The 26,057-nt window shown below is 43.0% G+C and overlaps 2 protein-coding genes across 5 annotated transcripts in view; one reads left to right on the top strand and one right to left on the bottom strand.

Annotated features, from left to right (window-relative positions):
* The first annotated feature begins 241 nt into the window (after positions 1-241).
* LOC311146791 (presequence protease, mitochondrial-like) lies at positions 242-5,935 on the top strand. Its single transcript, XM_084183378.1, has 10 exons — positions 242-318; positions 488-653; positions 815-915; positions 1,019-1,139; positions 1,373-1,429; positions 1,728-1,840; positions 2,130-2,252; positions 2,622-2,767; positions 3,288-3,390; positions 5,163-5,935. Exons 1-10 carry the CDS (start codon positions 287-289, stop codon positions 5,254-5,256), a joined length of 1,056 nt encoding a protein of 351 aa, XP_084039504.1. The 5' UTR covers positions 242-286; the 3' UTR covers positions 5,257-5,935.
* A 142-nt stretch (positions 5,936-6,077) lies between these two features.
* LOC311146786 (ATP-dependent 6-phosphofructokinase, platelet type-like) overlaps positions 6,078-26,057 on the bottom strand; it is a 40,862-nt gene continuing 20,882 nt past the window's right edge. Inside the window, exons 7-23 of one of the 4 annotated variants that reach the window (XM_084183367.1) lie at positions 25,245-25,353; positions 24,590-24,685; positions 23,336-23,428; positions 22,849-22,974; positions 22,468-22,532; positions 22,173-22,242; positions 21,922-21,945; positions 18,960-19,106; positions 17,258-17,328; positions 16,985-17,072; positions 16,103-16,255; positions 10,202-10,366; positions 9,680-9,741; positions 9,245-9,356; positions 8,969-9,068; positions 7,056-7,161; positions 6,078-6,671 (exon numbers count right to left, since the gene is read on the bottom strand). In XM_084183367.1, the coding sequence (XP_084039493.1) occupies positions 6,530-6,671; positions 7,056-7,161; positions 8,969-9,068; positions 9,245-9,356; positions 9,680-9,741; positions 10,202-10,366; positions 16,103-16,255; positions 16,985-17,072; positions 17,258-17,328; positions 18,960-19,106; positions 21,922-21,945; positions 22,173-22,242; positions 22,468-22,532; positions 22,849-22,974; positions 23,336-23,428; positions 24,590-24,685; positions 25,245-25,353 (1,729 nt within the window). In that variant the 3' untranslated portion in view covers positions 6,078-6,529. Of the gene's footprint in view, positions 6,672-7,055; positions 7,162-8,968; positions 9,069-9,244; positions 9,357-9,679; positions 9,742-10,201; positions 10,367-11,416; positions 11,570-16,102; positions 16,256-16,984; positions 17,073-17,257; positions 17,329-18,959; positions 19,107-21,921; positions 21,946-22,172; positions 22,243-22,467; positions 22,533-22,848; positions 22,975-23,335; positions 23,429-24,589; positions 24,686-25,244; positions 25,354-26,057 lie in introns of all 4 variants that reach the window. The other 3 variants (XM_084183370.1, XM_084183368.1, XM_084183369.1) reach the window with 3 other exon arrangements.

Genomic DNA, 26,057 nt, shown 5'->3' with positions numbered 1-26,057 from the left:
TGACCTTTAATTGTACAACAACGCTTATTTGGAGAAAACAAAAAAATTGCGATATACTGTATATCGTGAATCGCCCATGAGTTTGATAAAATCGAGGTATGATTTTTAGGCTAAATCGCTCAGCCCTAGTCAGTCCCCAGCCAGTCAGTCAGTCACAATAAAGCCTAATTTATACCTTTACGCAAGTATAACACAATTAGCTATAAGAAAGAGCATTGTTCATTCACAGTCTGATTCACAGGGAGTCATCCTCTCATCTTCCTGTCTGGAGAGGAATCTTCCTGATATGTTTCACCTGTGGAGTGACATATTCAACAGGTAGGCTTGCATGTCCATCAGAATAATACCATGACACATAACCCATCTATGGTCACATGGTCACTAATAAACCACATGTCCATTGTTTTTTAACGACAAATTTGGTTGATATTATTTGAGCCCTTCTCCCTCTCTGCTCTGACCCATGAACCCTTAACTTGACCCACAGCCCGCACTTTGATGATGAGGAGCGTCTGCGTGTGCTGGTCATGATGTCGGCTCAGGAACTAGCCAATGGGATCTCTTACTCTGGTCACATGTACGCCATGACGAGGGCGGCTCGCAGCCTGACCCCAACAGGAGAACTACAAGAGACCTTCGGAGGGATGGAGCAGGTGAGAGAGGGGGGAGTACAATGAGGCTGAGGGTTTAGCAGCAAAGAAAAAGCTGTATGATGAAGGACACTGGTTATTGTACCCTCTGAGTGAGAATATGATGCACTTCTGTACACTCAAATGAAATAAATCTCAGTTTTCTTGTGTATCTTGAATATCAGGTCAAGTTCATGAAAAGGATTGCAGAGATGCCAGACCTCACCCAAGTTCTACGGACACTTCCTAGAATCAAGAGACACATTCTCAACCCACTGAACATGAGGTGGGTATAGTCTTTACACTGACAGCTACTTCAAGATTTTACTATAATTTCTCTATGTTGACTTGAGGGTAAAGTAGATTACAACTTCTCGTTGTTCGGACAGATGTGCGGTCAACGCAACGCCTCAGAAGATGTCTGATGCCGCAGGACAGTTGGATAACTTCATGTCTAACGTTGCTTCCAATAAGAAGGAACGCAAACCCGTCCGGTCCGATATCATTGAGGTATGAATTTGTCAAACTATCTTGGTACTGTACTGAGACTGCACTGTAACAAAGTGAAATAAATACTTGGGTATGTCCCGAATGGCAGCCTATTCCCTACATAGTGCACTACTTTTGACCAGAGCCCATAGGACTCTGGTCAAAAGAAGTGCACTGTGTAGGGAATAGGGTCCCATTTGGGACGTAGCCTGAATCTTGCTGTGAGTTGACAGGTGTTCTTTTAATCCTAACAGAGACCTCTTGACCCACTGGCAGCTCCTGGATCTGGCCCAAGTAGAAAACTAATCGCTGTGCGTACCGCCTACACTTTTAAACTAGGCTCTATGTATCAAGCATAACCGTAGGAATAGTGATTGAGGATCAGTTTAGCCTTTTAGATCACAATGAATAAGATTACATGTTGGACAGGGGGGGCCTGATCCTAGATCAGCACTCATACTCTGAGACAATTGATCCATACAGCCTCTGAACATTAGTTTGCTCTTCCTTTCATTGTTGTTGAGTAACACTTTTTAATAATTGGTTTCTGACCATTGACCATATTCTACCATTGAGCTAATGTCAGTGTGTTTGATCATCACCCCACAGGAGCCCAACTTCAAGCCCTGCCAGATGAAGACATTTTTCCCAATGCCCTTCCCAATCAACTTTGTCAGCGAGTGTATCCGCACAGTGCCCTTCACCCATGAGGACTATGCCAGGTGACTGTCTTAAAGGGATAGTTTGGGATTTTTATGTCTCTGCGTTCAGTTTGAAGGAAGTTGCTAACTAGCGTTAGCGCAAATGTTAGCTGTTCCTGTAGATCCATGTTCATATTTACTAGGGTTGCAAAATTCTTCTTACTTTCCCAAAATCCCCTGATCTTCCAGAAATCCAGTTGGGATATTGCTGGAATCAGGAGGGAATAAGCACAAAATGTAGGATATTTCTAAAAGTTACAAATGTTGTAACCCCGTATTTACCCATGCTCGTCCCCTCTCTCTCCCTCAGCCTGAATATCCTGTCCCGGATGATGACTGCTAAGTACCTGCACGGAGAGATCAGAGAAAAGGGTGGGGCCTATGGTGGAGGGGCCAAGGTGGGAGGAGGACTATTCACCTTCTATTCATACAGGTTTGTAGTGTATTAATGTACTGTAATACATCAGGATTCTACTGTAGTTAAACAGGTTTTAACAGTAGTTACACAGATTAAGACATGAAAAAGCTGCAGAAAGACATGTTGCAGAAAATCTCCAAAACTGGAACTTTTCTAGAAATTGAAGAAACTGCCATATTTTACCATTGATGAACATACAATCACAAAACTTCACAAGCTATTTTGAATACATTTTCTTGATCCTAGAGTCATGAAATGTTCAGAGTACATTAAGGGGAGTTACACATTTTAATTAATGTACGGTTTGAATACATGTATTAAATAACTTCTTGGCATATTTCATTAGCTTTAACCCATTGTTCCATGTCCCTGTGTTGATTTCAGAGACCCTAACTCGGTGCAGACTCTGTCAACGTTCCGCAAGGGTGTGGACTGGGTCAGATCAGGACAGTTTACCCAGCAGGACATCGATGAAGCCAAGCTGTCCGTGTTCTCAGCCGTGGACTCCCCCGTCGCCCCCTCCAATAAAGGTGAACAGAGGATGCATCCCAAATGGCACCCTATTCACTATATAGTGCTACTTTTGACCAGAGCCCTACAGGCCCTGGTTAAAAGTAGTGCACTATATAGGGAATAGGGTGCCATTTGGGATGCGGCCAGGTCCTTCCATACTCAACAGAAACCCCACAGGATGACAAATACCACAGCTGACAAAAGATGTGCCCTTCCTTATCTCTCCTAGAGTTGCCTAAATGCCAGCTCTAAACCTCTTCACCTGACATTTAACATGCTGTTCTTTTATGTCCTGTTAAGTTTTACTGTAGTAACTTGTTATAATACATTTATAACATGAGGACAGCACTGGACACATTTAGTGTCTACAAAGAGAGACATTTACTTAGAGAGGTTTTCCCTTACCAGCGTCTCACTTTGGCGAGAAACATGGCTGACTTCTAAATGACATGTTATAAATGGACCATGATAAGAGATTAAAAAGACCCAAGTGTCAATCCTTGTCTTGACATGTGATATCACATCATCGTGTTGCAGGTATGGGCCGTTTCCTGAGTGGAATCACAGATGAGCTGAAACAGGCCCACAGAGAGAGACTCTTCGCTGTCACAGACAAGAACCTGGTCGATGTGGCTGGCAGGTAATGTGTTTTTTTGTTGAATATTATTTCAGGTGTTGTTAAATCTGTTTTTTTGAGTGCTCCAATGCCTGTTTAGCATGAATTAGTCCTTTTTGGATTTTTTTTGAGTATGCCCTATTATTGGACTTTGAATGAAAGTGAAAATGAGGAGTATGGCCTTTTAATACACTGCTCAAAAAAATAAAGGGAACACTTAAACAACACAATGTAACTCCAAGTCAATCACACTTCTGTGAAATCAAACTGTCCACTTAGGAAGCAACACTGATTGACAATACATTTCACATGCTGTTGTGCAAATGGAATAGACAACAGGTGGAAATTATAGGCAATTAGCAAGACACCCCCAATAAAGAAGTGGTTCTGCAGGTGGTGACCACAGACCACTTCTCAGTTCCTATGCTTCCTGGCTGATGCTTTGGTCACTTTTGAATGCTGGCGGTGCTTTCACTCTAGTGGTAGCATGAGACGGAGTCTACAACCCACACAAGTGGCTCAGGTAGTGCAGCTCATCCAGGATGGCACATCAATGCGAGCTGTGGCAAGAAGGTTTGCTGTGTCTGTCAGCGTAGTGTCCAGAGCATGGAGGCGCTACTAGGACACAGGCCAGTACATCAGGAGACGTGGAGGAGGCCGTAGGAGGGCAACAACCCAGCAGCAGGACCGCTACCTCCGCCTTTGTGCAAGAAGGAGCAGGATGAGCACTGCCAGAGCCCTGCAAAATGACCTCCAGCAGGCCACAAATGTGCATGTGTCTGCTCAAACAGTCAGAAACAGACTCCATGAGGGTGGTATGAGGGCCCGACGTCCACAGGTGGGGGTTATGCTTACAGCCCAACACCGTGCAGGACGTTTGGCATTTGCCAGAGAACACCAAGATTGGCAAATTCGCCACTGGCGCCCTGTGCTCTTCACAGATGAAAGCAGGTTCACACTGAGCACATGTGACAGACGTGACAGAGTCTGGAGACGCCGTGGAGAACGTTCTGCTGCCTGCAACATCCTCCAGCGTGACCGGTTTGGCGGTGGGTCAGTCATGGTGTGGGGTGGCATTTCTTTGGGGGGCCGCACAGCCCTCCATGTGCTCGCCAGAGGTAGCCTGACTGCCATTAGGTACCGAGATGAGATCCTCAGACCCCTTGTGAGACCATATGCTGGTGCGGTTGGCCCTGGGTTCCTCCTAATGCAAGACAATGCTAGACCTCATGTGGCTGGAGTGTGTCAGCAGTTCCTGCAAGAGGAAGGCATTGATGCTATGGACTGGCCCGCCCGTTCCCCAGACCTGAATCCAATTGAGCACATCTGGGACATCATGTCTCGCTCCATCCACCAACGCCACGTTGCACCACAGACTGTCCAGGAGTTGGCGGATGCTTTAGTCCAGGTCTGGGAGGAGATCCCTCAGGAGACCATCCGCCACCTCATCAGGAGCATGCCCAGGCGTTGTAGGGAGGTCATACAGGCACGTGGAGGCCACACACACTACTGAGCCTCATTTTGACTTGTTTTAAGGACATTACATCAAAGTTGGATCAGCCTGTAGTGTGATTTTCCACTTTAATTTAGAGGGTGACTCCAAATCCAGACCTCCATGGGTTGATACATTTGATTTCCATTGATAATTTTTGTGTGATTTTGTTGTCAGCACATTCAACTATGTAAAGAAAAAAGTATTTAATAAGATTATTTTATTCATTCAGATCTAGGATGTGTTGTTTAAGTGTTCCCTTTATTTTTTTGAGCAGTATATTTTGGATGTATGTTTTACACAGGTACCTTGGCATTGGACAGAGGACATGTGGAGTTGCTATTCTTGGTCCTGAGAATGACACCATCAAGAAAGATCCTTCATGGGTGGTAAAATAACAGGACATCATGGAAAATGATCCACATTTATCTTCTCCAATTAAGAGACTTCAGATGCACTGTGATAAGATGGTAAACATCAGTGTTACTTGATTGTCCTAAAAAACTGGACTGTTGGTACAGTTTTATAATATACATTTATTATTGAATTAACCAGAAAGTTGCTTTGGTTTTGGATGTTGTTACGGCTTGGTGTTTTACACAAAGTTGAATATTCCATTGAGGTATGTGTATAAAGCTTTTTTGTAGGCAAATACTGAATGCGCACACCAGTAAACAGATAATCTCGATATCATGTCTAACCTCACCCGAATACCATATTCATAGTGTATCAAATATGACAACATACATTTAATATGTTAGTATTTCTTTGATATAGAACCCTACCTCTGGCTTCAGAATGTGTGCAAGTATGTACAACGATGGCTTCTGTTTACTGAAATATTGTATTTCCATAGTACATTAAATGATCATGACGTTGTAATACAATGTGTTATTTGTTATCTAGTCCTGAACTCACACCTTCCATACTAGACACAATGCTACATGCAGGTTTATCCTGTGAGATTTCCATGCCCATCCTCTGACCTCAAATGTTGAATAGTGTTGTGAGGAGAGGTGATGTGAACATCACATTGAGGTTTCACAATTGTCATCACAATAAATATTCTTTAATACTTGGAGAAAACACTTGGATCACACAGTGAGTTAACATTAAAATGGGTTTCACAAACACATCCTCAACTAAGCCACAAAATACAGCAGCAGAACTAACATGACCTACTCTTAGATGCCAACCCAGGTTTGATACAAAGTGCAAGTACGGAGTGACAACACAACATAACACTGGAGTAGACCTACAGTAGGTGGCGGGATAAACAGTCAGCTCTCCCTTTAGAAGACGGAGAGAGAAAAAGCACCTATGGGAGTAGACTCGGGTTACTTCCCGGTTCTCCACCCTTTTCCAAAAGTGTGCACTTGCACACTCCCCATCATGAATTTAAAAGGATTGGTGTAAGCATTGGCTGGAAACAGTTTCCACCAGTGTAAAATCCATACGAGAAAGTGTGCAAGTGCATCCTTCGGAAGAAGGGTGGACAATTGAGCCCTAAGTAGCTTCTGAGGGGACGTGAGTATGGGACGGACTGAAAGTGCTGGTAAGAGTTACCGTGATAGGAGCTAAGTTACACTGAATAGATCAGCTCAGAGCAGACCAGGCCAACTAGCTATCTGCTGGTCAGTCTATGCTGGCCAGCGAGGGAAGCTGGTCAATTCAGTCCACCTTCTTGGGCCTGACCCGGGTCACATGCTCCAGCTGGCCAGAGTCAGACACGTCATAGCTGGTCTTGTACTTAGCCAGGATCTTCATCAGGGGGCGAAGCTTCAACCACCATTGTTCCTTAGGGATCCTGTGGCTGATAGTGTAGAACAGGACAGGACAAAACACACACACACACATTTTAGTCATTTAGCAGACGCTCTTATCCAGAGCGACTTACAGGAGCAATTAGGGTTAAGTGCCTTGCTCAAGGGCACATCGACAGATTTTTCACCTAGTCAGCTCGGGGATTAGAACCAGTGACCTTTCGGTTACTGGCACAACGTTCTTAACCACTAAGCTACCTGCCGCCTCAACACAGAGACCATGATGACACAAAATATACAGTTTGAAGCTTTAGTTAATGCACTCAATTTGGCATGTTACGTTTGAACAGGTGGACATTGTCAGTTAAATTGAAGGAAGAATTGTACTATGTTTTAACCTTGTGCTACTATGGTCTACACAAATGTTGTCTTACACAAAGTCTGTCTCGTCTTTGAGCTGCACCACTGGTTGGAAGACCATGGCTCTGCGACGCATCCCCAGCAAACAGGCAGTGTCCTCTGTGTTCGCAAACACCTTCCCTGCACATGGAGATAAAAAAATACAGTCAGCACACACTTATGTGAGTCCAAATTACACCCTATTCCCCTATGGGCCATGGTCAAAAGTAATGCATTATATACAGTTGAAGTCAGAAGTTTACATACACCTTAGCCAAACACATTAAAACTCAGTTTATCACAATTCCTGACATTTAATCCTGGTAAAAATTCCCTGTTTTAGGTCAGTTAGGATCACCACTTTATTTTAAGAATGTGAAATGTCAGAATAATAGTAGAGTGATTTCTTTCAGCTTTTATTTCTTTCATCACATTCCCAGTGGGTCAGAAGTTTACATACACTCAATTAGTATTTGGTAGCATTGCCTTTAAATTGTTTAACTTGGGTCAAATGTTTCGGATAGCCTTCAACAAGCTTCCCACAATAAGTTGGGTGAATTTTGGCCCATTCCTCCTGACAGAGCTGGTGTAACTGAGTCAGGTTTGTAGGCCTCCTTGCTTGCACACGCTTTTTCAGTTCTGCCCACAAATGTTCTATAGGATTGAGGTCAGGGCTTTGTGATGGCCACTCCAATACCTTGACTTTGTTGTCCTTAAGCCATTTTGCCACAACTTTGGAAGTATGCTTGGGGTCATTGTCCATTTGGAAGACCCATTTGCGACCAAGCTTTAACTTCCTAACTGATGTCTTGAGATGTTGCTTCAATATATCCACATCATTTTCCTTCCTCATGATGCCATCTATTTTGTAAAGTGCACCAGTCCCTCCTGCAGCAAAGCACCCCCACAGCATGATGCTGCCACCCCCGTGCTTCACAGTTGGGATGGTGTTCTTCGGCTTGCAAGGTACCCCCTTTTTCCTCCAAACATAACAATGGTCATTATGGCCAAACAGTTCTATTTTTGTTTCATCAGACCAGAGGACATTTCTCCAAAAAGTACCTTTGTCCCCATGTGCAGTTGCAAACCGTAGTCTGGCTTTTTTATGGCGGTTTTGGAGCAGTGGCTTCTTCCTTGTTGAGTGGCCTTTCAGGTTATGTTGATATAGGACTCGTTTTACTGTGGATATAGATATTTTTGTACCTGTTTCCTCCAGCATCTTCACAAGGTCCTTTGCTGTTGTTCTGGGATTGATTTGCACTTTTCACCCCAAAGTACGTTCATCTCTAGGAGACAGAACGCGTCTCCTTCCTGAGCGGTATGACGGCTGCGTGGTCCCAAGGTGTTTATACTTGCATACTATTGTTTGTACAGATGAACGTGGTACCTTCAGGCGTTTGGAAATTGCTCCCAAGGATGAACCAGACTTGTGGAGGTCTACAATTTTCTTTCTGAGGTCTTGGCTGATTTCTTTTGATTTTCCCATGATGTCAAGCAAAGAGGCACTGAGTTTGAAGGTAGGCCTTGAAATACATCCACAGGCACACCTCCAATTGACTAAAATGATGTAAATTAGCCTATCAGAAACTTTTAAAGCCATGACATCATTTTCTGGAATTTTCCAAGCTGTTTAAAGGCACAGTCAATTTAGTGTATGTAAACTTCTGACCCACTGGAATTGTGATAAAGTGAAATAATCTGTCTGTAAACAATTCTTGGAAAAATTGCACCAAGTAGATGTCCTAACCGACTTGCCAAAACTATAGTTTGTTAACAAGAAATGTGTGGAGTTTTAATGACTCCAACCTAAGTGTATGTAAACTTCCGACTTCAACTGTAGGTGATAGGGTGCCATTTAGGACGTAGATTAACCAACATGCAAACTAAAGAGGCCCCAACTTTTTAGTATCATAGAAATGATTAATTAAATTCAGTACATGCACTCTACCTTCTTTATAGGACTCCTTGAGCTTTCTTGAAATCCATTGAATCGCTTTGGCTGCAATCTTCGTTCCAAAGTTCCTGTCAAATGGGGAAGGAGCACCTCCCTTTGGAAATCAAACAAATAATCTGTTTTACAGGTTCATGTCATAATAAACTGTAAGCTAATATGTGGATTACACAGCAACATGATCAATATACAGTATGCCGTCATTTAATTCACATCTGAGTGGTATCAGTTGCAATCGGGCTCCAGTGAGTGTGAGTGTGTCTGTAACGACACCTGCTGCATATGTCCAAGGACGTTCTTCCTGCAGTCAAACACTCCTTTCCCCTCCTCAGAGTACAGCTGGTAGATGAAATCTGTGGTGAAGTTCTCATTGGAGTTCTCATTCCTGTAACGTCACGCACACATACAATGTCAAGGTTCCATTTGTCCTGCTGATGCGTTACAGGGTGATTCTTCCTACTGAGTTCAGTTATACTGAGAAATATTGAGTGGCCTCTATAGAGCCTCAATAGACCATCACAAAGAGTAGAGTATTTTAACATTCAAATGAAGAGTTTTCTTAGACAATTTGTATTAATAGCCTACACAGTGTGGCATAAAGATAGTAAGACTATCATACATAGCTGGCTACGTACATGTATGCCTTTATTGTTAACATACTGTCCGTCTGTAAAGAGACTATCATGTTAGACGTGAGCTCTGCCTTACCTCAGCACCAAGCCCCTCTGGATGCCCGTCTTCATCTTCTCTGTCAAGTGCTCGACGTTGGACTGAAGCAGAGAGAAAAGCCTCACATTAGTGAGTCTGAAGTATTCCTCCTCTATCTGTAACCTACATGAGCTTTCCGAGCTGCAGAATGAAGCTCATTCCTCTGCTGTGTCTCAGGGACAGAGTACTGCAGAGTGCTCTGGTGACCAGGAGGTGGCACACCTTACTGCTGTTCTGTTCCCTACTTAGATGAGTTGTCGCCATTCACTCCAATTAATGTAGGCTACAGTATACAGCATGCCGATGGAACATATGCTAGACCACTGAATTACACCAACTCAACATTATCTTTTATTTATAATGTGTGTGCTCTTTGCAACACATGGGTAAATATCGACATCACCTTGTTCCACAATGTAGCATATATATAACATTCATTGCATTAAAGAATACATTCATTATTTCATCTGTCATTGGTCTGGTCTCAGAAGGAGCAACCTTATGTAAAACAATGTCCCTCACCTGGAGGTCTCTGATGTCGAAGGGTTCCTCATAGATGTAGACAGCATCAGCCCCCGCAGCCAGCCCCCCGACACTAGCCAGGTAGCCACAGTACCCCCCCATGGTCTCAATGATGAACACACGCCGCTTGGTCCCACTAGCAGACTGCTTGATGCGGTCACATGTCTGACACACACACAGAGATGCTCATAGTGAGATCAAATAGACACACAGGGTGCATCCCTAATGGCACCCTATTCCCTCTTTAGTGCACTACTTTTGACCAGGGCCAATAAGGCTCTGGTCAAAAGTAGTTCACTATATAGGGAATAGGGTGCCATTTGTGACTCATACAATGTTAGGGTATCAATAGCATGCAGAAAATGTTGTTTTATTAGGTAGTAGCTACTGTACATGCAAAATGCTGTCTATAGGTATCAAACATGCCCACACAATTACCCAAAACATGCTCCATGTCACAATATAATACGATCATAAAAGACAAACAGTATCGCAAGATTTACCAGGACTCAGATCGAGTCTCAAAGAATTCTTCCATAACATCAAACCAGAAACGAGTTAGTAAAGGAACAGGAAGTCTATAATTCTAACTAGTAAAGCATGTTATGTTCTATGTATACACAAATGGGGTTGTTTACAGTGTGTGTGTGTGTGTGCATGTATGTGGGAGAGAAATCGTGGGAAATGTCTGTCTGTTGTCAGTCTATATTCCCACAATAGTTTCACAATGTCAACTAGGGTCGCACATCTGTCCAATAAGTGAACTAGTTTTTGTTTTCGTATTTGAGCTAACACAACGCTCATAAGTATGACTTGTAGATCTCTAGGAAAGCAGACCACATAATAATACAAATCTAGTGATGACTGATAACTTCAAATGGTACAGTATAATTTCACCCCTGTTGAAAGCTGTGTTCTAGCCTGAGTGCCAGTCTGTTTGTGCTATCATGCCAACTCATTGTCACTCCTCATTGTCACTCCTTGTCATGCTTGGCTTGACAATATAATATAATATAATATACCATTTAGCAGACGCTTTTATCCAAAGCGACTTACAGTCATGTGTGCATACATTTTTACGTATGGGTGGTCCCAGGGATCGAACCCACTACCCTGGCGTTACAAGCGCCATGCTCTACCAATTGAGCTATAGAGGACCACGACACTAATGGAGTTGGCAAGAGCACAAACAGATCTGGGATCAGGCTACCTTACCTCCACGATGGCATTGAGGGAAGTGTCTGCCCCGATACTCAGATCAGTACCAGGCATATTGTTACTAATGGTGGCAGGCAGCACACACATCGGGATGCAAAAGTCCTCATGGCTGGTCCGGGCCTCATAGAGCTGCAGCAGACACTCAAACGCCTGATGAAGTGATGCGGCACAAACGCTTTAGACCACTAGGGGGAGTATCTCAGACTCAGAGAGACCTTACTACATGTTACCCTAGTATGACCTGTGTCCCAAATGGCACCCTATTCCCTATGTAGTGCACTATGTGGCCCATAGGGCTCTGGTCAAAAGTAGTGCACTATAAAGGGAATAGGCTCTCATTTGGGAGGCAGACAATACTACATGTTACCCTACTAGGGCCTAATCTACACCCTACACCACAATATGTAGTATCTGTGTGTGTATCCTGAGGATGTCTCTTTCCGTGTGATAGAGGGGTTGGCTTGGCATCCCATTGGCAAATAGGAGACAGAAGAGGGGCGGGGTTGGTTGGTCACTCTGGCTGGCAGACAGACAGAAGTGTTGTCGTGGAAACAACAGTAGACTCAGTCAGTCACGATGCAGCCTGGCGACACTGCACTTGACCTGACGACATGAGGGAATGTTTGTACGCGAGTGGCAAAATGCTGGACGTTATTCGTCAGGTCCACTACCCATGCAGACAATCGTGTTCAAAACAAGATGGAGGTCTGGCCTGGTTCAAGACAACAATTAGATAGGCTATTACTGTTCTATGAATCATTCAATCTCCCTTTTTTTCTGTATATCAGCAACAGATTGTCAGTAAACTCACATTAAAATACTGTATTTGTTTACAACAAGTAGGTTACTTAAGTGAATTAACTTATTTATCCAATAGAGTATAGTGGCTATTCAAATGCTTTTCAGATGCTTAGTGAGAATCTAGTTTTGGTTGATGATGGAAATAAAATCAACTAGAGAAGACAACATCTAAATGTTAGCTAGGGGTTGTGTTAAACCAGACCAGGGACCAGTCATCTCATCGTGTTTAGTACACAAGCATAGAAGGGTGGAGGTGCAGACAGAACATTGGAAGCCGCAGGGTCCAAAACACGCCACGTCACTAGTGCATGCCCCTCTCTATCACTTACCTGGGACCTAACTGACAGCTCCACTATGACATTTACCAGCAAAGATAACAGACACCAGAGGCCTCAGACTGAAAGAAGTAGCCCTAATATAGTACTACTCCCCTAATACTACCCCTACCCCTAATATAGTACTACTCCCCTAATACTACCCCTACCCCTAATATAGTACTACTCCCCTAATACTACCCCTACCCCTAATATACTTACCCCTAATACTACTCCAACCCCTAATATACCTACCCCTAATACTACTCCAACCCCTAATACTACCCCTACCCCTAATATACCTACCCCTAATACTACTCCAACCCCTAATATACCTACCCCTAATACTACTCCCCTAATACTACCCCTACCCCTAATATACTTACCCCTAATACTACTCCAACCCCTAATATACCTACCCCTAATACTACCCCTACCCCTAATATACTTACCCCTAATACTACTCCAACCCCTAATATACCTACCCCTAATACTACCCCTACCCCTAATATACTTACCCCTAATACTACTCCAACCCCTAATATACCTACCCCTAATACTACTCCAACCCCTAATACTACCACTACCCCTAATATACCTACCCCTAATACTACTCCAACCCCTAATATACCTACCCCTAATATACCTACCCCTAATACTACCCCTACCCCTAATACTACTCCAACCCCTAATACTACCCCTATCCCTAATATACCTACCCCTAATACTACTTCAACCCCTAATATACCTACCCCTAATACTACTCCACCCCTAATACTACTCCAACCCCTAATACTACTCCAACCCCTAATATACCTACCCCTAATACTACTCCAACCCCTAATACTACTCCAACCCCTAATATACCTACCCCTAATACTACTCCAACCCCTAATACTACTCCAACCCCTAATATACCTACCCCTAATACTACTCCAACCCCTAATACTACCCCTATCCCTAATATACCTACCCCTAATACTACCCCTACCCCTAATATACCTACCCCTAATACTACTCCAACCCCTAATATACCTACCCCTAATACTACCCCTACCCCTAATATACCTACCCCTAATACTACCCCTAATACTACTCCAACCCCTAATACTACTCCAACCCCTAATAGTACTCCAACCCCTAATATACCTACCCCTAATACTACCCCTACCCCTAATATACCTACCCCTAATACTACTCCAACCCCTAATACTACTCCAACCCCTAATATACCTACCCCTAATACTACTCCAACCCCTAATACTACTCCAACCCCTAATATACCTATCCCTAATACTACTCCAACTCCTAATATACCTACCCCTAATACTACCCCTAATACTACCCCTACCCCTAACACTACTCCAACCCCTTATATATCTACCCCTAATACTACCCCTACCCCTAATATACCAACCACTAATACTACTCCAACCCCTAATATACAGTGCCTTCAGAAAGTATTCACACCCCTTGACTTTTTCCATATTTTGTTGTGTTACAGCCTGAATTTAAAATTGATTCAATGTAGATGTTTTTGTCACTGATCTACACACAATACCCCATCATGTCAAAGTGGAATTATGTTTAAAATCTGAAATGTCTTGAGTCAATAAGTATTCAACCCCTTTGTTATAGCAAGTCTAAGTAAGTAAAAGGCTTAACAAGTCGAATAATAAGTTGCATGGACTCACTCTGTGTGCAATAATAGTGTTTAACATGATTTTTGAATGACTACCTCGTCTCTTTACCCCACACATACAATTATCTGTAAGGTCCCTAAGTCGAGCAGTGATTTTCAAATACAGATTTGACCACAAAGACCAGGGAGGTTTTCCAATGCCTCGCAAAGAAGGGCACCTATTGGTAGATCAAATGGTAAAACAAATGTTTGGGACATTGAATATCCCTTTGAGCATGTTGAAGTTATTAATTACACTTTGGATGGTGTATCAATACACCCAGTCACTACAAAGATACAGGTGTCCTTCCTAACTCAGATGCCGGAGACGAAGGAAACTGCTCAGGGATTTCACTATGAGGTCAATGGTGACTTTAAAACAGTTACAGAGTTTAATGGCTGTGATAGGAGAAAAAGGAGGATGGATCAACAACATTGTAGTTACTCCACAATACTAACTTAACTGACAGAGTGAAAAAAAGGAAGCCTCTACAGAATAAAAATATTCCAAAACATACATCCTATTTGCAACAACGCACTAAAGTAATACTGCAAAAACGTGGCAACGCAATTAACTTTTTGTCCTGAATACAAAGTGTTATGTTTGGGGCAAATCCAATACAACACATTACTAAGTACCACTCTCCATTCTTACAAGCATAGTTGTGGCTGCATCATGTTATGGGTATGCTTGTAATCGTTAAGGACTGGGGAGTTTTTCAGGATAAAAAATAAATGGAATGGAGCTAAGTACAGGCAAAATCCTAGAGGAAAACCTGGTTCAGTCTGCTTTCCACCAGACACTGGGAGATGAATTCATATTTCATCAGGACAATAACCTAAAACACAAGGCCAAATCTACACTGAAGTTGCTTACCAAGAAGACAGTTAATGTTCCTAAGTGGCCGAGTTACAGTTTTGACTTAAATCTACTTGAAAATCTATGGAAAGACCTGAAAATGGTTGTCTAGCAATGATCAACAACCAATTTGACAGAATTTGAAGAATTTTGAAAAGAATAATGGGCAAATGTTGCACAATCAATGTGTGGAAAGCTTTTAGAGACTTACCCAGAAAGACTCACAGCTGTAATGGCTGCCAAATGTGCTTCTACAAAGTATTGACTCAGGGGTGTGAATACTTATGTAAATGAGATATTTCTGTATTTAATTTTCAATAAATCTGCAAAAGTTTCTAAAAACATGTTTTCTCTTTGTCATTATGGGGTATTGTGTGTAGATTGGTGAGAGAAACCCCCCCAATTTAATCCATTTTGAATTCAGGCTGTAACACAACAAAATGTGGAATAAGTAAAGGGGTATGAATACTTTCTGAAGGCACTGTACCTACCCCTAATACTACCCCTACCCATAATATACCTACCACAAATAAACCTACCCCTAATACTACCCCTAATAAACCTACCCCTAATACTACCCCTAATAAACCTACCCCTAATATACCTACCCCTAATCCTACTCCTACCACTACTAATCATATACTACTGTACCTCTCTACATGGGTTGAGCTTTAATGAAATCACAGTTAACTGCTTGCTGTTTGTACATTACACAGTCTCTGCAACTGATCAGAGAATCAGTTGTCATACTATATCTAACTATTTCACTTAGTGTTTATTATGCCCTTCTCTGGCTTTTTAAACTCCACCTAACTATTTCCTTTCAGATGATAAAGTAGCACATGCATACCTCGGTCAACACAAATCAGTATGGTGCCTTTAGGTAACGCTCATTTACGTTCAGCCAGTTGTGATGCTGGTAAATGCCACGCCCTGAGCTGCGATCAGTGAAGCCCCCAATTCTGATTGGCTGGTGGGTGTTCTTAAAACACGTACACTTGTGACCTCTGACCCCCAGCCAGACTTACATCAGTAATAGCATTCAAAGCTGTGTCTGCGCCAATGCTGAGGTCAGAGCCCGGTATATTGTTGGAGACCGTGGCAGGGACCATAACCATGGGGACACAGAACTCATTATATTTCTCCCGGGCAGCGGACAGTTCCATGACTCCCAGGAAGGCCTGCAGTACAGGGCAGAGCCAGGGCTTTAGAGCGGAGAGTTAATGGGGCAGCATCCCAAAATGGCACCCTATTCCCTATTTAGTACACTACCTTTGACTAGGGCTGGTCAAAAGTAGTGCACTGTATAGGGAATAGGGTGCCATTTGGGACACAGCCATTACTAAAGACAGGACAAGGTGGGAGCGGAGCCAGTGTGAGAGGACCAGGCCTATCACAACGGACAGTGTGACACAGAAAAGGAAGCACCACACAGTGAAACTGACACAGAGATGGGGGACACAGGAAGGAGAGCCTGAAGGGTGCTAGGAGTTGATAATCGTAGGAGGGAATAATTGAGAATATTTCGTAACTTTAGATTGTGAAATGAATGAATACAACCGTGTGAAAGACTTAGAAAAAGATATGAGACAAGAGTATATTACAGTGTATTTCTCAAAGATTATTCTTAGTATTACTATTAGAGTGTATTACTATTACTAAGATTCTAATTTTACTCAAAAAATAGGACTCTAATGTAAGATCTTCTCAGTGTGCCGGACAAAGCATTTAACCATCAAGTACTTAAAGTATTTGAGGATTACTAGAGTAGACAATGGTAAAAACTTTTAATATTTATAAAAAGTACAATATACAATTTGGTAATGCATAGTAGTGGTATAATACTGTAATAATATTCAACTGTTATTTCAATGTGAAATGCATTTGATGCTGTGATGTGCTGTACATACCTCAAATCCACCGATAACAAGCAAAGCATTGATGTTATGTATCGTGATTTGTTCAGCAATCTTATCAAGATGCTTCGCTGGAAGGGTTCTAAAATAAGAAATGAAAATCTATGTTCATCTACAGTACCCGATATGTCAGTGTTGAATTTCCACGCTGCAAGTTTTGAAACACTTGTTGAGTCCCAAATGGCACCCTATGGGCCCTGTTCAAAAGTAGTGCACTATATAGGGAATAGGGTGCCATTTGGGATGAAGACATAAACATTAGCCTACCTCTTTGTTCCCAGTATGGACCCCCCTTGTCCAGTCCAACCACCTACATCTCCCCATTTAATCTCCTTTATCTATGTGGACACAAACACAACAAAACTGCGTTTGAGATTGAGGTTTCAAATGTGTTCTGAGCAGTCTACATAAAGCTCTGCTAAATGCTTACATCCTCATTCATTATGTTTATTTCAAGGGGACACAAAACATGCTAAATGGATGAATGACATTCTAAAAAACAATCACGCAGATCAGATTTGCAGTCAATGATATAGACCTATAACATCTATCCTGCTTTGAATGACAGCTTGATTGTACTGTATTTTAGCTCACTGAAGCACACAGGCTCTAATCTCCCAACGGTACTCTACCAAGATCTCCCTCATCCCTCAGTGTTGGGCGAGGTACAGTAGCATTTGACCATGGACGAAGGAGCAGACCATTATTTTCAATCACTTATCCCTGCCTCCATGCTTTCCTCCAGCTGAGTGCACAGGGCCCTTGAAACAAAGGCTGACCCATGCAGTGTTGTTTGAGGTCTGGTGACAGAGAGATGGAGTGACAGAGAGAGGGAGTGGGTGTGAGGGTGAGAAAGTAAGGGTTAGAGGCCTAGGAAAGAGTGGGGGTGAGAGAGAGGCCTGCATAAAGGACAGGCTGTAAGAGTGGGGGTGAGAGAGAGGCCTGCATAAAGGACAGGCTGTAAGAGTGGGGGTGAGAGAGAGGCCTGCATAAAGGACAGGCTGTAAGAGTGGGGGTGAGAGAGAGGCCTGCATAAAGGACAGGCTGTAAGAGTGGGGGTGAGAGAGAGGCCTGCATAAAGGACAGGCTGTAAGAGTGGGGGTGAGAGAGAGGCCTGCATAAAGGACAGGCTGTAAGAGTGGGGGTGAGAGAGAGGCCTGCATAAAGGACAGGCTGTAAGAGTGGGGGTGAGAGAGAGGCCTGCATAAAGGACAGGCTGTAAGAGTGGGGGTGAGAGAGAGGCCTGCATAAAGGAGAGGCGTGAGAGTGGGGGTGAGAGAGAGGCCTGCATAAAGGACAGGCTGTAAGAGTGGGGGTGAGAGAGAGGCCTGCATAAAGGACAGGCTGTAAGAGTGGGGGTGAGAGAGAGGCCTGCATAAAGGACAGGCTGTAAGAGTGGGGGTGAGAGAGAGGCCTGCATAAAGGAGAGGCGTGAGAGTGGGGATGAGAGAGAGGCCTGCATAAAGGAGAGGCGTGAGAGTGGGGGTGAGAGAGAGGCCTGCATAAAGGAGAGGCGTGAGAGTGGGGGTGAGAGAGAGGCCTGCATAAAGGAGAGGCGTGAGAGTGGGGGTGAGAGAGAGGCCTGCATAAAGGAGAGGTGGTGAGAGTAGAGGTGAGAGTAATTGGCTTACTGTAAGCACTGCTGTTTATCTCCCCACACAAGTATTTTCTACTCTGCAGAGCCAGTCAACAAGGTCACTATAACCTTTAGCTTATCTGGCTTGGTTTTATGAATCATTTTAAGTATGCGCTCTGGTTATTCTAATGGATTTGAAATATGGTGTAGACTGCATTTCAAGATTAATGGTGTAAAACAATACTAGGGGACAAATATGATCAAATGTGTTTAACAGTGAACAAACAAGGCTATCTTCTTATCACATTGACCTGTTGATCATATGGCAGTGAAACTATAATCCTTATTGGGCAAGAATGGAATGAGAACAATTATGTGTCTTAACCCCAGTACCTGTCCCTTGTAGAATCCCTCGAAGCCGTCGTTAACGGCGAACATCTTGTGCCCCTCGGTGATGCCCACCCTGACGGCGGAGCGGACAGCTGCATTCATGCCCGCAGCAGGGGCGCCCACGTTCAGCACTGCCACGTTGAAGGAGCTCTGAGGATCAACAGCACAGCTGTCACACACACACATTTTGAAATACACACACACACACACACACACACATTTATTTAGAAATACATACACATTATAAACTAGCAGAGTTGGGGTCAATTCAATTTATATTCAGTACATTCAAAATGCTAATTGAAAAATGGCATTTGAAATGGGATTGACCCCCACCCATGGATACCCATATCGCCAAACCCTTCTGTATACATTCAGTGCATTCGGAAAGTATTCAGACCCCTTGACTTTTTCCAAATTTTGTTACGTTACAGCCTTGTTCTAAAATTGATTAAACTGTTCCCCCCCCCCCATCAATATACACACAATACCCCATAATGACAAAGCAAAAACAGGTTTGTAGAAAGTTTTGCAAATTTATGAAAAAATAAAATAAAATAATAATATGACATTTACATAAGTATTCAGACCCTTTCCTCAGTACTTAGTTGAAGCACCTTTGGCAGCGATTACAGCCTCGAGTCTTCTTGAGTATGACGCTACAAGCTTGGCACACCTGTATTTGGGGAGTCTCTCCCATTCTTCTCTGCAGATCCTCTCAAGCTCTGTCAGGTTGGATGGGGAGCGTCCCTGCACAGCTATTTTCAGGTCTCTCCAGAGATGTTCGATCGGGTTCAAGTCCGGGCTTTGGCTGGGCCACTCAAGGACATTCAGAGACTTGTCCAGAAGCCACTCCTGTGTTGTCTTGGCTGTGTGCTTAGGGTCATTGTCCTGTTGGAAGGTGAACCTTCAGCCCTAGTCTGAGGTCCTGAGCGCTCTGGAGCAGGTTTTCATCAAGGATCTCTCTGTACTTTGCTCCGTTCATCTTTCCCTCAATACTGACTAGTCTCCCAGTCCCTGCCGCTGAAAAACATCCCCACAGCATGATGCTACCACCACCATGCTTCACCGTAGGGATGGTGCCAGGTTTCCTCCATACATGATGCTTGGCATTCAGGCCAAAGAGTTACATTTTGGTTTCATCAGACCAGAGAATCTTGTTTCACATAGTCTGCATCCTTTAGGTGCCTTTTGGCAAACTCCAAGCAGGCTGTCATGTGCCTTTTACTGAGGAGTGGCTTCAGTCTGGCCACTCTACCACAAAGGCCTGATTGGTGGAGTGCTGCAAAGATGGTTGTCCTTCTGGAAGGTTTCTCCCATCTCCACAGAGGAACTCTGGAGCTCTGTCAGAGTGACCATCAGGTTCTTGGTCACCACCCTGACCAAGGCCCTTCTCCCCCGATTGCTCCCCCGGGCGGCCAGCTCTAGGAAGAGTCTTGGTGGTTCCAAACTTCTTCCATTGAAGAATGATGGAGGCCACTGTATTTTTGGGGACCTTCAATGCTGCAGAAATGTTTTGGTACCCTTCCCCAGATCTGTGCCTCGACACAATCCTGTCTCGCAGCTCTACGGACAATTCCTTTGCCCTCATGGCTTGGTTTTTGCTCTGACATGCACTGTCAACTGTGGGACCTTAAATAGACAGGTGTGTGCCTTTCCAAATCATGTCCAATCAATTGAATTTACCACAGGTGGACTCCAATCAAGTTGTAGAAACATCTCAAGGATGATCAATGGAAACAGGATGCACCTGAGCTCAATTTCGGGTCTCATAGCAAAGGGTCTGAATGCTTATGTAAATAAGGTATTTCAGTTGTAATTTTTAATATATTTGCAAAAATTTCGAAAAACCTGTTTTCGCTTTGTCATTATGGGGTATTGTGTGTAGATTGATGAGGAAATTGTTTTATTTAATATATTTTAGAATAAGCCTGTAACGTAATTTTTTTTGGAAAAAGTCAAGGGGTCTGAATACTTTCCGAATGCACTGTACAACTGCTCATAGTGGTTGATATTGGGTAGAGATGCTCTACAAGCCTGGCAAATCTGTTGTCTCTGTGGAGAATGGAGCAGCATGCATAGATAATCTCTCGCAAGGCCTCATGCTACAGCTCCAAAATGCTGCATCTTTATAGGCTGTTGTCGTACTTCACTTAGACCACTGGCTCTGAGCTCAGGAAAATCCTTTAGCTGTCAATCACATGATCACAGTGAGATCATGGACAGATAGACCCCACGTATATGAGTGACCTCATAGGCGTGGTAATCTCAAAGTAATCTCTTACTTTGAGCAGATCACAAGCATGTGTCTGATTGATACTTTTCTGCAGCAGAACTAGTTAGTAGGCTACTATGGCAACAGCAAGCATACTGAAAGTGCAGCAACACGGCACTTCTTAGCAAGGTCTACGGCGCTTCTACTAAGCAGAGCCACTAATAAATAAGTAATGAGGGTTAGGCTACAGCAACAGGCACAGACATCTGTCATTTTGTGGCACTATTTATGCTCAGAATGGTCTAATCCTACATTTACTATGTCAAATGCTGACCTAAAAGCTACTTGTTGCTCTATTCTACAGTTTTTTTTTTCTAAATGCATAGTTGACGTTCTACCATTGATGCAGCAAATTAGTATTTCAAACAAAGCCTTGTCCCAGATCCGTTTGTGCTCTTGCCAACTCCATTGTTGTCATTGGCAGGTAGCTTAGTGGGTAAGAGCGTTGTGCCAGTAACCGAAAGGTCGCTGGTTCTAATCCCTGAGCTGACTAGGTCAAAAATCTGTCGATGTGCCCTTGAGCAAGGCACTTAACCCTAATTGCTCCTGTAAGTCGCTCTGGATAAGAATGACTAAAATGTAAATGTAAACACAAGAAGTTGGCATGATAGCACAAACGGTATACATATAGGAGAACTTAGCACTTGTCAAGAGCTGGTATATTATAGTAGGCTACAGTACAGTACGTACATTATATGGGAGCTCATCCTCTTCCTATTCCCTCAAGACAGAAAACAATTTAACAAAGACGCTCTGTTAATGTCACAAAAAGACCTCAGTATGACCCACAATGCACCTCAACAGGAAGTACCTGATCCTAATGCACAAATCTGAGAAATGCTGGAAAGACACAAAGGTTAGGGAAAACACATGTGAATGTCACAGTAACTTTGTCAACGTACAATATAAATGTTTACCTTGGGTTATCTGAGGATACTTACATTTGGGAGTTCAGAGTCTGCTTTCCGGTAAGACAGGAGTTTGTAGGTGTTCAGGTTGTTTTCGAAACTCCTGCAAAATATTAATGAAACATACTGTTATTCATCCATCTACCTTTGTCCAGAAGCCTCCATTACTAAGTTACATAAGCTTTTAAAGGCAGAGGAAAACATTTATCTGAATCCTGTAAAGCTAGACTAGACTGCTGGCCAAATAAAGATATGCATCTTATAAATACAGAGATATCAGTTTATTTTACCAAAGAATGTATGATAGACACAAAGTCAGATAATATACCTGCCACGCAGTCTCACAGCTTCCTCAAAATTCTTCTCATCCATGGCTTTCTGGACGTCTTGTGTCTATTGAGAAAATAAATACAAGTGGTTAATTTGTCTTGAATTAATAGCCTACCAATTGTCTTTATTCATAATAGATCTACAATGTATACTGTAGGTAGAAGTACTTGATGCATCCTGTAAATGAGGGTGTACAACATGAAAACATCACAATGGGGTAGGCTATCACTCCATACGTGTTCTTTGTTTACGGTTGAGTAAAGCAATCTCACAAACACTATCTTGTCTGGTGGCCATCACCATCTGTACACTGTACAGTATACTTATCCAAGGTCCCAGCAGGGCCTGTGTAGCATGTGAACACGCAGTGTAAGTGTACCATCTGAACACACTCCATGAGGGGCAGACGGACAGCCTGGTTCCCACACAGAGACACTACGCAGGCCGGGGTGCTGGCAGACGCCTCCAGCAGGGCCAGGACCGCCTCCACTCCCATACGACTGGCCTGGACAGACAGGGTGGAGGTCAAAGGTCAGATAATATTTATACTGGGGGTCAACTTAGAATTAATGGTGATTTGGGACACAGGGAAAATAATTTCAAGTTCAAGTTAGAAATTGCATAACAGTATGAAATAACATGCTCTTTAAATGATGACGATCACTCTGAAATTTTGGTTGCCTCATGGTTACTAACTAAAACAAACAAACCAGGGATATTATTCAGCTATTAGACAGGCGGCAGCACAAATGGCTGTGACTCTAACTGAAAAGTAGTGCACCATATAGGGAACAGGGTGCCATTTAGGAAGCAACCCAGTCTATAAGTGCCTTTACATTGTATGTGAGTATGTGGGTAACACTCACCAGGATCCGGTCGAAGGCAGAGGGGGTTCCTCCTCTCTGGACGTGACCCAGGATGGTGACTCGGGTGTCAAAGCCCAGACAGCTAACAACCAGCTACAGTAGGAGAGGAAGGCCAGGGATTGAGCAATGTACGTTTCCTCAAAGTAGCAGAGTACTTAAATAACACTTACGTCCCAAATGGCACCCTATTTCCTATATAGTGCACTACTATAAAAGTAACGCATTATATAGATCAATGTTTCTTAATCCTGGTCCTGGGGACCCAAAGGGGTGAAGATCTGATTCCACTAATCAAAGATTTGATGATGAGCTGAGTATTTGAATCAGCTGTGTAGTGCTAAGGCAAAAAACAAAATGTGCACCCCTTGGGGTCCCCAGGACCAGGATTAAGAAGCACTGATATAGAGAATAGTGTTCCATTTGGGAAACAACAATTGTCTATTTGACAACATGATATTTGTGTTATGTTACATAATACACTATGTATGGTAGGAAGAGAATGACAATGGCATGCTATTTCTTAGGAAGAAAGACAGAAGGGGAAAGCACTGTACACCCATGCAAAACAATTCCTGTCATGTACACAGTAAGTGAGTCTCCAACACTTACACCTGGTGCATCCCAAATGGCACCCTATTCTCTATATAGTGCACTACTTTTAACCAGAGCTGGTCAAAACTAGTGCACTATATTATAGAGAATAGGGTGCCATTTTGGATTCAACCCTTGTTCTTCTGTTCTCCCAGGTAAAATGTACTTTATAAGACTCTTACCAGAACAGAGATCCTATAAGTTCTATATGTATTTCTATGCTTACCTGGTTAGGTATGCTGATGAAGAACAAGGTTGCAAGGCACAAACAGGAAGGAGTATAACTCACAGAAGTTCACATCACTAAGAAAATCCATTAAAATACTTAGATGAAGAGTTAAAACATGGACAGCATGTTGTTAATGGAACAGAGAGAGACCGAGATGACGATGTCCAACCAGAAGGTACCACGGCACACAGAAGTACTGTACCAGACCTGGGTTCAAATACAATTTGAAATCCTTTCAAATACTTCAGCTGGGCTTGATTGAGCTTGTCTGGCGCAATGGAACCAATAGAAAAGTCGCAAAACTGCAAACCCCACCCATCTAAAATCCAGGTAAGCTAAAGCAAACACTCAAAGTATTTGAAAGATTTCAAATAGGATTTGAACCCAGGTCTGCAGAGGAGTACTGCACCAGTACAGGACAGCTGAGTACTTACTTCCTTAATATGGTCTGTAGTGATAGGCTTGTTGTGAGAATCTATCGCCCCCTCTGCTACAATAATGATATTGAGCCGTTTCTTATCTGCACGGTTCTATAAGAATACAAACAAAGCACAGATATACAGTACATGACAGAAAAGTTTTGCATTCGGCTTTTCAAAAGCTGGACCCGGTTTATGCTGAGACAGCTGCATGCCTACCATAGAGAGAGAGAAAGAACAGATCTGCCTACTACCTCTCTCCATTCTCTATCTCTCATTTAACAGAGTCCTTTCATCTGTAAAGCATGGAGCTATTCACGCATCTGTAGGACCTGCTTTCGGTTCCCCCTTCGTTGCATATTCAGGTACTCACATCCTTGACATTATTAACAGTAATAGCCTTTCCTTGTCTGTCAATGGCACCTTCAGCGACAATGATTATATTCAGCCTTGAACCCCTGGATCGGCTCTGGGCAATAAGAAACACACTGTTGCAATGAACACTGTTGCTTTTGCTATGGTTGAAGGAAATACAACAAACTACAACAATTGTGATCACAAAGCAGTAAATCCTATTCAATGTAAGGTATAGATTAAAATGTATTTATAGTTACATCTGCAGATGTCACCTGTGTGTGTGTGTGTGTGTGTGTGTGTGTATGTGTGTTACCTCAGACAGTTTCTGACACATCTGTTCCTCCCACCCGTCCTCAGGGGGCATCTCAGGGATCAGGACCCAGTCAGCCCCACAGGCCAGAGCACTTACAAGGGCCAGGTACCTACAGTTGAAGTCGGAAGTTTACATACACTTACGTTGGAGTCATTAAAATTCGTTTTCAACCACTCCACAAATGTCTTGTTAACAAACCATCGTTTTGGCAAGTCGGCTAGGACATCTACTTTGTGCATGACACAAGTCATTTTTCCAACAATTGTTTACAGAGAGATTATTTCACTTATAATTCACTGTATCACAATTCCAGTGGATCAGAAGTTTACATACACTAAGTTGACTGTGCCTTTAAACAGCTTTAAAGAAAGTATCACTGCCTCCTTCTCACAAATGATCCCAAAAATATAAAAATTAAATAAAGTTGGTTCAACACAGTGGCGGGTAATTTTGACCCTAGGACAACAGGAGGGTTAAAAAGCCAGACTACGGTTTGCAACTGCACATGGGGACAAATATCGTACTTTTTGGAGAAATGTCCTCTGGTCTGATGAAACAAAAATATAACTGTTTGGCCATAACGACCATCGTTATGTTTGGAGGAAAAAGGGGGTTCCTTGCAAGCCGAAGAACACCATCCCAACCATGAAGCACAGGGTTGGCAGCATCATGCTGTGGGGGTGCTTTGCTGCAGGAGGGACTGGTGCACTTCACAAAATAGATGGCATCATGAGGAAGGAAAATGTTGTGGATATATTGAAGCAACATCTCAAGACATCAGTCAGGAAGATAAAGCTTGGTCGCAAATGGGTC

The sequence above is a fragment of the Coregonus lavaretus genome, assembly GCF_964263955.1.
Source record: "Coregonus lavaretus genome assembly, chromosome: 19".
In the NCBI taxonomy this organism is placed as follows: Eukaryota; Metazoa; Chordata; class Actinopteri; order Salmoniformes; family Salmonidae; genus Coregonus; species Coregonus lavaretus.
Note: the sequence above shows the minus strand (reverse complement) of the source record. Positions and strands in the feature narration are given on the sequence as shown.

Bases quoted from the DNA above. Each gene is read 5' to 3' on its own strand.
- LOC311146791 (XM_084183378.1), top strand. From the start codon at position 287: ATGTTTCACCTGTGGAGTGACATATTCAACAG. The intron at 916-1,018 runs GTGGGTATAGTC...TTGTTCGGACAG, and splicing joins CTCAACCCACTGAACATGAG to ATGTGCGGTCAACGCAACGC. The intron at 1,430-1,727 runs GTGCGTACCGCC...ATCACCCCACAG, and splicing joins CAAGTAGAAAACTAATCGCT to GAGCCCAACTTCAAGCCCTG.